Genomic DNA, 12,466 nt, shown 5'->3' on the forward strand with positions numbered 1-12,466 from the left:
TTTTTTTTAAAAATAAAAAATTCGGAATTTACTAAAATTTCACGGAATAGCTATAATATACACTTTTTCAATTAAGCATGTGTAATTAGGCCAAAACAAAATTCCCTGTGTTTCCTATTCCCTACTACCTACATGGAAAAAATCCTCGCTTCCTACCTGAAATATATGTAATAGTCAAAATGAAAAAAATGAATTTAACTAAATCTCTTTAGTAGAATCCACTCATTCAGAACCATTTGAAGTGCATTCCAAGAAAATGCTGTAATAATTCTAAATATTTAAAAAAAAAAAAATATACCTACCTACATGTACATGTATATAGCTACTACCAATAGCTACCTACATGCATTCAAAGTCAAATGGAATAGGAAACACATATATAATTTTATTTGGCCTTGAATAAATCTTGGTGACAGGATGGAATGCTCAGAACAGGAAAGCAAAGGGATGTATATAAGTAATGGGGTATTTGTTTTGTCAAATACGGTATATACATGAAGTGTGTGTGTGTGTGTGTATATATATATATAGTAAGATGAAGACTTAACAGAAAACTTCACAGTTGCATTGATACAAAAGAAGATTGGGTTGTAACATTGTTTGATATTCGATGTACATGTACACACCCCGATACCAAGGGGTTTAACTTTTACAGTAGCACAAAGTCGACTAGCTTTGTTGTGTATATCAGCACCAAGTCTAATGAAAGCAGAATCATGAGAGGCGATGTATAGCTAACCATTGTGCTCGGATGTTTATATTAAGTACATTTATATGTATCATTTGCATACTTCAAGTTATTATTTTATATATATACAGACATTAAACCGTAATCATCATTTTTAGCACCCCTGCTGTATTGATCATATATAATTATTATAAGAATCCCCCCTCAATACAATTTGATTGGGGGGAGAGTGGGTGGGGGGGNGGGGGCATATATATAGTGTTTCTTATGTCTTTCATGTCAGGGTCAAGACCATGGTCACTGTTACTATAAATAGAACCAAATCAACCAATTCAGTGAATCACTCGAGCAACTTCATTTCTTTAATAATTAATCTTTACGAAAAATCAAGCATATAAAGAAAACATGTAATGAGTTTTATATCAGGAAACAAATTGCAAAGGCCCCGATCTGTTGTTATTGCAGTGTTGTATACGTACAATTTCACCAGGGGGAAAATAACGTAATAAATACTTAGTGGAGCGGATATATGAAGTAAAATTATTTCAAAATTTCAAATGTGCTTTGGTGTGTGTAAACACCTAAATTTTCTCATGACATTCGTATACAAAACCTAGTTACCAGATTTCATTGGGGTTATCATGTAACCATTTCCGTATCCCGACTCGTATCAACCAAGACCTCCATGTCAGCCAAGTTTAAGGGTTTATATGGAGTAGGATGTGGAGATGATTGTGTTACAGCCTTTTTATCAGCTACTAAACACTGTTAATGATTTAGTATAAAAAATCTTTCTGAAATGTGTTAAAACGGAAGTGAAAAGGATATGGCATGTGTATAGGGCAGATATGGATTGGTCTAGATCTGGGATATATGGTCTATGCACATTATGTATACAACTAGCAGTGTTAGTATAACACGTGCAAAATAACTTATATCACGGACGTACATTTTCAGACTCCATACAGGAACATAGACCAGTGATTAGCTTCAGGGCTTCAAGGCTTCAAATGCCAGTTTACTTTTCGCTGCTTAGCTGTTGTCTTTTTTGAACATTTTTAACCGACAGGGTGTTTTATACCACAATTACGACACTACAACACAAAATCATTAGCATTAGCTGCTGTGCGTAATTAAATATTCTGTCCTGTGCTTCTCCATTACCATAAACAATACACACTGATATTACATACAGCTATAAGATCAATGAACAGCCTGGTCAATTAAAGTTAATTATTCAAAAGTCTTGAAAGGTACAATTATAATTAACATTTTCTGAATCCAATGGAAACTGTACGTATCTAGGTATATATATATGTGTATTTATAATTATATGCAGGATCAATTGAAGATTTTGTAACGCTATGTGGAATAATATAAGCCCAGTTTAAAGGTATGCATACTCTTTTAGTCTGCTGAGTATATGTATGTTCAACTGTAACAGGAACGGAAAAAAGCACGGCCAAATCAGGGTTCGAACCCAGGACCCTCCAAACTCTAGACAGACGCTCTACCAATTGAGCTACTGGGTCACCGACAATCAATTCAGTCCAGTTCCCATACTTTCCTCCCTCCATTTTCTAAGTCTTAAGTCTTTGCCCCAAAGACAACACTATTTACAACCCAGGTTCATGTATCCGGCCTTGTCAAGCATTCACCTAATACAGTGTACTTGAAACAAGGGTTGGTCACAGGCACCAATTGTTAATAACAGGAGCAGGAAAATGCACGGTCAGACCGCAGTTCGAATCTGGGACCGTCCAAACTTAAGACAGATGCGCATGCTTTACCAGGCCAATTGAGCTACATGTATATGGTCACCGACAAACAACCCAGTCCAGTTCCTCTACACAACAATCTTTTATGGGGCAAAATAATAATGCAACTTTATCCCCCATTTTCATATAACCAGTGCTAGATGTGAATTAAAGCATTGCACATTAATTCATTATTTAAATTTAAATAATGGGAACTAAGAATTTTTGTGTTTTGAAAAAGGTAGAAATTGAAACAGTTACAGGAGAATTTTACACGAAAAAGGGAATTCTAGAGGGGTACCTTTTCGTAATAATAAAGGTGGTTTTAGAAGCTAGAGTCATTTGACAGAAAACAGATGTCATATATATATATATATATATATATATATATAGATCTAATTTTTACCAAAAAATTAAATCATGTGATTTGTGCACACATATGCTTATTATCATCAATTTAGAAATTTGTAAAATTACTTGCTCTGACTAACAGGTCTGGAATCAATTTAGAGATCTTTCTAATGGCCAGTGGTCCAAACAATGTATATATATATTTACATAACAGGGTTTTGTGTTAGGTCAATTAGAGAAGTATGTCTGTTTCCAATTATCCTGGGAACCTTTTCTGTCATTTTTGTTCCAGCACTGAGTTTTGATATGTGTTTTCAAAAGACGAGCTCTGTTCTGTGAATTATAGAGAATTATATACACATTTCCGTTCTACTGTCTGTAAAAACGTTTGACGGTTTAAGCATGATACGGGGAACTTTTACACATGTACATTATCCATTCAGAACCATTCTGTTCTTTCTGTCATGATGTTGGAGTGATCAGGGAATCATGTTGTGACGTCAAATTGTAACTTTGATGGAAATTTACGAAGTGGTCTGTGATTGATGTGTGTCACATAGGGGAAATGGTAACCTTTTGGCAAAGATTACCTGTTTTTTTTCTACAGAATGACTGTTTTACCATTTAGCAAAACTGTTTGAAGTAGATTTTTTTTTCGTTTCATGTATTCAATGGTATAATAATATATTTTAAACTCTAGAAAAAATGTCGAGAATTGTTTTTGGAAAGGAATAAAGATTGAAATGTTTTATGATATATGATAAGCTATTGCTTAATTTCCAATCATTTTCTCCAAAACACACTGGCACCTTGCATAATGCAATGAGATTGTAGGAAACTGAGTCTTATATATGATATACACATATACCATCAACAAATGCATTTCAGTCCTCATACATATACAATATAGTCTTTGCAAAAATAACTTCATATTCATAGATTCCTACTATAGTTTAGGGACCCTGGATCTCCCCTTTGAATTCTTGAGTTTTTGGACCCGATTTTATTTTTTTGTAGAGTTTAAAACATTGCAATATCAGTATTTGAAACAAGAGCGTATTAAAGTTTTGCCCTTAGGGATTTTATTACTATAAACCTCTTGACTTGTGTTGTGCACGACAGGAAATTGAGTTAATGTGGGGAGGGACTTTGTGTGTGGGTGCAGATAATGGCTTGGGTTTTTGGTGGTGGTGGGGTATTACATTTGTACATGACCCAATTGCAACAGGGAGTGTTATAGGATGAAAAATCTAGAGCTTTGGTCAGAAGAATCTTGAATTCCAATTCATTAAAGGGGAAAAAATTGAAGCAGACTTAAAATGTTGGGCTCTTGGATGTCTGATCCAGTTTTACACTAGGGGGAGATAATATGAGCTACTAGAAGAATGCAGCTGGTAGATTCTTAACCAAAACTTTGGGGCTGGTAGCCAGTCTTAGGCAGTAGATATAGGGTTACACTAAGGTCAGATTGATAGTAAAATGAAGCCAGATACTATGTGTGTGAAGGTTACTCATATGGACTACTGTAGTCTATACCAGGAGTGAGGTTTACAGGCGTTTCACCCTTAATTACCTATCTGTTTCTGTCTTTACTCCTTTGTAGTGGTACTTTTTGTGTGAAAATTGAAAATTAAGTGATGGTACATTTTCTGTTTCTTTTTTCATTTCCCCCCCCCTTCCCCCCTGCTCCTTTCAACCCCCGACCCCGGACCCCTCGACAGCTCCCTCCACCCACTATATGCATGTCTTCGTGATTCACTCTGTCACAAATATCATTAAATTAAAGTGCAGTTTGTTGGACACACCCTTCCCTTCACTCTGTATCCTCCCCCTCCTAACAGATCATGCCTGTTGATCCAAACACACCCATCCAGCTCCCGCCTACACAACATAACTCAGATGATTTGTTCTACATTTCATGAATCCTTCTCTATTTCCATCACTCTCTCTTACCGGTAGCCTCGTTAGAGTTCTTTTTCTCTTTCACTTTCTTTCTACCAATGTTTTTACCTTTGTTTTTTTTATACAGCCAGGTTTTTCATGACATTACCAACTATCATTTTGTTATAATAGCAATGATACAAATGTGCCACTTTGTAATTATAAAGTACAAAAGCCAGGATCCCAGTTCATGTTATATGAAAATGCTGGTTTACATTTAGGTAGACAGTCTGAAAGCTCTTTGTTGTATGTCGAACTTCAGACTTGGAGTTGCTTTGTCCATTTACGAAAAAAGTTATACATACACTAAATAAATGTATTCACTATCCAGAAAAAAAAGCCACCTCAACCATTGGGATTTGATCCCAAGACTTCTTTGATTTGATTTTAAAATAGGGAGTTGATTCATTCCTCTACTGGTCATCATGTTTTGTTACGTAAATACTTTTCTGTCTCAACCACTATAGGATTCCTCACTCTCCACTTGTATAATTATTTGATAAACCTGCTATAGCTAGGAATCCCGGAGTTGGAAAACATTTTTGGTTACCCGTTACTTACACCCTGGACGTGATTTCATTGCCCAACCTCCAAATTATAATATTAAGTAACAACAGTTCACGACGCCATCTCCCATTTTAACGTCATATAGGTCAAGGCAATTTTTTCATGAACATGATTTTGAATTGAAATTTTTGTTTTGGAAATTCAGAATGTCGGATGATATAAACACAAGGTACTCATATTTCTTCACATAATTTTCATTTTTTTTATGTAAAACTTTTGACTTGAAAGATCATGGCATGTTTCATAAACATTTTTATACATGTTGATTATAAGCCAACCATGTCATCCAGGTTGACACAACTAGATAGAAGCGATTTTTTTTAGTGACACAACCTGATGAGCGATCAAGGTTAACGGTCAGCACAGTGGTGATATATGGAATTCAGGAGGAATGAGCTGGAGGTGGTCAGCACCGTCCAATTACTACTATATATATAGATATACAGTTATATTGACCAGGGGGCTAAGAAGCTTTAGCTCAGCATATATATGTCCAGGGGATTGGTCAGCTGCAGCCAGTGTGATGATTGGACATTACCAAGCAATGTATTACCGTAATTGACCGCTAAGTGACCAGTAATGTCTGTGACAACGCCCACTGTCACGGCTTTGTGTTTACGAAGCTGCTCTCCTAGTGTGTTAGCAGACCCTTTCAATGCGACTGTCAACGTTTGTGTCTCTTTGCATAGTGGATGTCTATCGGTCGTTAAATACAGTGCTGCTGGTCTTAGCAATTCAATGAGATGTGGTGACAATCCATCTCATACATATCTCTTGGTTATCTCTAACGATAATATAATCTCTCGTGGTTATTATTTGATATCTGATCATGATTCGTGTTATTCGAACAGGATTGACAATATTTGTTTAGTTTTGTTGGATCTGACTGGAGGTTATATTATTTAACAGTAATTTCAAGATAAGTCTCGTGGTAATAATCTCTCTTGATAATCCAAAGATAATCTTGCATGGGAACCTCTCGTGATTATACCAAGATAATCTCTCAAGATAATCTCTCAAGACAAGGTCAAGTCATAATCTCTTGACATAATCTCCATATAATGTCATGATAATATCAATTTCTCATGATAATCTGTATGTTGATCTCACATGACATATAATCTCTATGACTATATATACATATAGCTATCTCTCATGGTAATATCTTCAGATTATTTCTTGCGATAATCTAAAGACAATCTTTCACATGAAACTAAATTTATCATGCTCATTTCTTTAGACAATCTCTCATGATATATCTACGATTATCTCTTGTAAATATAACTATCGTAAAGATGTTCATACTCATGTCTTAGAAAGGGTTGTAAAGCCAACCATAAGCCTACAACCATTGGCTATAACTTACACCCTGGTCAGTGCAGGGTAGTATTTGTGTGTCCAATGTAACATTTATTGAATAATCATTGAACAATGAACCAAAATAGATTTCCTCATCAGCCAAGTAAGCTTGGTGACCTTTCCACACAGCTGGCTGATATAATTATATTAATACAGGCCTAACTGTGAGATCGTGTGACAGTATGGCTATATGTAGTAGATCGGGTACTGATACATGTGACACCAGTGGTAGTTATGTAAACCAGACAGCAATTTAAACTCGGGAAAGGTATTGGATAACACGAGAAACACACATGAAACTGTACAAATGCACAGCATGTATATGCTTAAAAGTCGGGAGATTTTAAACTTGACCATGTTTTGCAACGACATCATTTATGAAATTTAAGCTGAGGTTATATATATATATGATTATGAAACAAGTTATTTCAACTTATATGAATCACTCCTGTTGGTGTGGATGTTAGAACACAAGGCATGTTCATGTGGGAGGAAACTGGAGTACCTGGAGAAAACCCACATGGTCGGGCAGGTGATGCAATAAACCTTTTCACATCTGATAAGGGAATTGAACCCCGGGCACCTTGGTAACCGGCCAGTGCATGTGTTATTTATTCACTGCACCACCTGACCCCCCTAAACTGATCATGTTATTCAAGCATATCTGTTATTTTGACACTGCAATATTTTTAGCCCAGCCCACCATCATTTGATGGTGGGCTAATCAAATCACCCAGCGTCCGTGGTCCGTCCGTCTGTCCGGCGTCCATCCTTAAACAATTCTTGTTATCGGTATTTCTCAAGAAGTACCATAGGGACCTTTCTCAAATTTTATATGTAGTTTCCCCTTTGTCCTTAGCTGTGCAGGGCAACTTTTGAGACTGATCGGATAACAACATGGCCGACATGCAGCCATCTTGGATTTTGATAATGAAAGTTTGTTATCGCTATTTCTTGGGAAGTACGGGAGGGATCTTTTTCAAATTTTATATGTAGGTTCCACTTGTTCCCTTGTTGTGCAGCAGTGCCTGAAATTGAAGGTCTCTTGCTTACCAATGGCGATTTAAGTCTTGCTCTGGCGACCAAAAGTTGTCAAAAGTGAAGTAGTCACTGCAGCCCAACAAAAATAGTTCAGGCTGTTGAAAAATTTATGAATAAAAGAAATTATAGTCCCTTCCACATTAACTGGGGGGCAGTACATTTTTCAGTTGTCATTACTTCGATTTGAATCGAACTGTCCGTGATTTAGAAAATGTGATGATTTCTTTTTCAGATTTTCTATATAAATACTGCCAGGGTGTCTTCTTTGAGGTGCTAGTTTTGTGTATTTTTTGGGGGGGGGAAGTCCTGAATAGAGTGGATCATGTCAGGTTTTAACTAGGGTTGAAAAATTAAAAATATAGTTTTAACTAGGGTTGAAGAATTAAAAATATAATGTTTTATTCTGTTTTACATATAACAAACATTGTCATGTTAAATGTAATTTAAATGTGCTAAAGCATTGCGTTAAATGCTGTGGAAATATTTCTTGCCAAAATTATTTGGGCCACCAATATGTCATTTGGGCCAGTGCTTAAAATTCTTTACTCACCCCAAAATTTGTTTTTGGGCCAGCCAATGCAGGTTCCCCACTATCCTTTATTATTCATGTTTACTTTTGAAACTGATTAGTTAAACAAAATTGCCTACCGACAGCCATCTTCGATTTTTGACATTGAAGGTTTGTTAGTATTTTTTCTCAGGAATAACTTGAGGGATCTTTCTCAGATTTGATATGTAGGTTGCATTTGATCCCTCGTTTTCCATGTTATATTTTGAGACTGATCATAAACACAAAATGGCTAAAGGAAGAACTAAACAGATCTTTCTCATATTGCAATGATCAATTCTAATTCTTTCACATTAAGTACTGTACTAGTAAATATGTGAAATGACAAACTCACTTTGAAGGTTGGCTTTCATACACATCAGTATTAAGTTTAGATCAAAAGTTACCTCAGATCAAGGTGCATTTACTGTTAACATGACTCGATCAAACAGAATAGAGGAAAGAAGAGAAAAGATCTAACTGACTAATATGGTACAATGATGGATGCCAAGATCCCTCTGGGATCTCTTGTTCATTTTACTGTGATGTTAATTAATACAAAATTCCTGTGTATTGCGATATACCGGTTTTCTGATGCATTATATAACATCTAGTTCGATACTCAGGAAACCATTGTTTCCTGGTGAAACAGTACCACAGCCAAAGACTGTTTTATAATTACGTGTTGGAAACTGTTTTTTCACGGCATAACTTTAGCTTTGGTAAATCATTTCTGCAGCAAAATCATATACCTTGCAGAATGTTTATGAAATGATAAATATGAAATAAACGAATGTTTTCAACATCAGTGTTCTGAATGAAAGTAAAAATCAGCTACAGTTGTATAATTATATCCTAACAGAAGTCAAGGGGAGGTTACTGTGTATAGGGCAAACCACAATGCCGTGTCAGTGATGCACGGTGATGTAATTATTGACCTGTTACCACAGCGTTGATTGTAGCCATGCTGTTGACCACTGGAGCGGCCTGATAATTCATGATAATTGGCATGATGCGTAATACGTACCAATCGTACCAATCGAGAGCTAGAGGTGTTTATATTACCCTGGCTGCTCACCTGTGTGTGTCTATTCACGTTATCAATAAACTCTTACAGGTTATTTACCAGCCACTGAACCAAGTTTAAAGCTCCCCTGCAGGCATGGGGTTCATTATTAATACCTTCAGAATTAATTTTGATCAGGTAATTAATTAATTCAGTTCAGTTGTCATTATAATTGTTCTTTCTTTAATTCCTCTTTTTTTGTATCTTTTCAGCTTCGTAGAAGAATATGATCCTACCATAGGTAAGTCATTGGTTTTCTTGAAACTGTACATAATTATTTCCAGACAGCAATACACCTAAGTGATGTATGAAATATATAAACTTTTATCAAATAAAATTCAAAATTTTGAGGGCAATTATACAAACATAATTTGGTAGTATAAATCTGTACACTGTTCTGAAAAAATAGTCGCACTTTTTCTATCAATCCTACATGTAATTGAAAAATTTGATTCCTGAAACTTTTATTTTTGTTATTCAGAGGACTCGTACAGGAAACAGGTCGTGATTGACGACGAAACATGTCTGCTGGACATTCTGGATACTGCTGGTCAAGAGGAGTACAGGTCAGTCTTGAGTCTTGTGACCACAGAACTGTTTGGTCAGTCTTAAGTCCACCGTTAAACGAAAGCGGCCTAGATCTAGACCTTACTTGATGTATCTATATCCTCTATACAAGTATCTGATATATTCTTTAAACATATTTGATAAAACAATATTCTGCAGTTTCTATGTGAACATATGTGATGATGTCTGTTTCTATGTGAGCGTATGTGATGACTGTCTGTTTCTATGTGAGCGTACGTGATGACGTCTGTTTCTATGTGAGCGTATGTGATGACCGTCTGTGTTTATGTGAGCGTACGTGATGACCGTCTGTGTCTATGTGAGCGTACGTGATGACTGTCTGTTTCTATGTGAGCGTATGTGATGACCGTCTGTGTTTATATGAGTGTACGTGATGACTGTCTGTTTCTATGTGAGCGTACGCGATGACCGTCAGTGTTTATGTGAGCGTACGTGATGACCGTCTATTTCTATGTGAGCGTACGTGATGCCCGTCTGTTTCTATGTGAGCGTACGTGATGACCGTCGGTTTCTATGTGAGCGTACGTGATGACTGTCGGTGTTTATGTGAGCGTACGTGATGACCATCTGTTTCTATGTGAGCGTGCGTGATAACTGTCAGTGTTTATGTGAGCGTAGATGATGACCGTCTATTTCTATGTGAGCGTACGTGATGCCCGTCTGTTTCTATGTGAGCGTACGTGATGACTGTCGGTGTTTATGTGAGCGTAGATGATGACCGTCTATTTCTATGTGAGCGTACGCGATGACCATCTGTTTCTATGTGAGCGTACGTGATAACTGTCAGTGTTTATGTGAGCGTAGATGATGACCGTCTATTTCTATGTGAGCGTACGTGATGCCCGTCTGTTTCTATGTGAGCGTACGTGATGACCGTATATTTCTATGTGAGCGTACGTGATGACCGTGTGTTTCTATGTGAGCGTACGTGATGACTGTCGGTGTTTATGTGAGCGTAGATGATGACCGTCTATTTCTATGTGAGCGTACGTGATGCCCGTCTGTTTCTATGTGAGCGTACGTGATGACTGTCGGTGTTTATGTGAGCGTAGATGATGACCGTCTATTTCTATGTTACCACAGTGCAATGAGAGACCAGTACATGAGGACAGGTGAGGGCTTCCTCTGTGTGTTCGCTGTAAACAACCTCAAATCATTTGAAGATATCAACACCTACAAAGAGCAGGTAAGATCTTAGGCCGAATATAAATATCTGTTTCAAGTCACCATCCATAAATGAACCATGCTTGCATTTGCTAACTTTTAAAATTGCTTCTGGGGAGAATATTTATTTGCCTACTGACCTTCTCTTTTTTTCAGGCATTGTTTTGGCCTTAGTGGTTACTTAAAAATAATTGAAATAATTGCAAACCAATTTATCACAAAGAGAGATCATTTTAAGACATTTTAAAAAGAGAAATACATACATTTTGTACTTCAGTATTGGAAAATAATTTTCTATCCTGTCTTTACAGATCAAGCGAGTAAAAGACGCTGAGGAAGTACCTATGGTTTGTAAGTATCTTGTACATTGTGAATCTAGAAGTACAAAAACAAGACATGGTATATCTATATAAAGTAAAACTTATCAGATTTCAAATCTCATTCTCCAAGGCTTGTTAACATTTATGTCTACTGTAAAATCATTCGTTATACTGTAATAGTGGGTCTGTCAATGAATTTCATATTGCTGCCACAGGCCAAATCAGGGGTTTCCTTAAGATTTCAAATCGTGTGTATTCAACACCAAGTAGGCAGTTAATTTCAGTATATCTCATAAAACCTTCTTACTATTTTTCTAATTAGGGCCCCGTATCGGAGATACGGGTGCCCTATAGTAATCACTGTCTGTCTGTCTGTCTGTCCGTCCACAAATTTTGTTCCTGCCTGATAACTTTAGTATTTATTTACCGATGTACATGAAACTTGGTCAAGATGTTCAGTTCATAAAAATACACATTGAGGTAAAAAGCAAAGGTCAAAGGTCATTAGGTTCAAAGGTCAAGGTCAAATTTTACATATTTTCACTGATGGACATTTTGTTATGACATTGTGGAGCAAAGTTGATCAGAATTAAACAAAGAGTCAACTGACCAAAGGAACACGTCATTGGGTCAGGGTCAAGGTCAAATTTTGTATCTTTTCATTAGTGAACATTTTGTTACGACATTATGAAGCAATGTTGTTCAGAACTTAACACAGAGTCAACTGACCTTAGTTCCAGGTTACTGGGTCCAAAGGGTCAAGGTCAAGTTTTGTATTTTTTACTGATGAACATTTTGTTATGATATTAAGAAGCAAAGTTGGTCGGAATTAAAGTATAAGTCAACTGACCAAAGATCAGGGTTACTGGGTTAATGGTCAAGGTCATTTGGATCCAAAGGTCAAAGACAAAGTGGATCTCTGACTTTGACCCTGGCTCTTGATGGAGAAGGTATATAAGGTGAAATTAAACAAATCAAAGCTAACAAATAAGTATTGCACCGGTAATGACATTTCTGTTAGCCCAGCAAATATGGAGGTGGAAGGAAACCCATCACATCATAGTACATGTAAAATGT

General features: G+C 36.5%; 1 protein-coding gene across 1 annotated transcript in view; it reads left to right on the forward strand.

The window, feature by feature from the left end:
- Nucleotides 1-12,466, forward strand: part of LOC110445501 (GTPase HRas) — a 35,440-nt gene that overhangs the window by 17,212 nt on the left and 5,762 nt on the right. Inside the window, exons 3-6 of the mRNA XM_021490173.1 lie at nucleotides 9,530-9,558; nucleotides 9,799-9,883; nucleotides 10,989-11,091; nucleotides 11,381-11,420. Of these exons, the coding sequence (XP_021345848.1) occupies nucleotides 9,530-9,558; nucleotides 9,799-9,883; nucleotides 10,989-11,091; nucleotides 11,381-11,420 (257 nt within the window). The remainder of the gene's footprint in view (nucleotides 1-9,529; nucleotides 9,559-9,798; nucleotides 9,884-10,988; nucleotides 11,092-11,380; nucleotides 11,421-12,466) is intronic.

The sequence above is a fragment of the Mizuhopecten yessoensis genome, unplaced genomic scaffold, assembly GCF_002113885.1.
Source record: "Mizuhopecten yessoensis strain PY_sf001 unplaced genomic scaffold, ASM211388v2 scaffold2307, whole genome shotgun sequence".
In the NCBI taxonomy this organism is placed as follows: domain Eukaryota; kingdom Metazoa; phylum Mollusca; class Bivalvia; order Pectinida; family Pectinidae; genus Mizuhopecten; species Mizuhopecten yessoensis.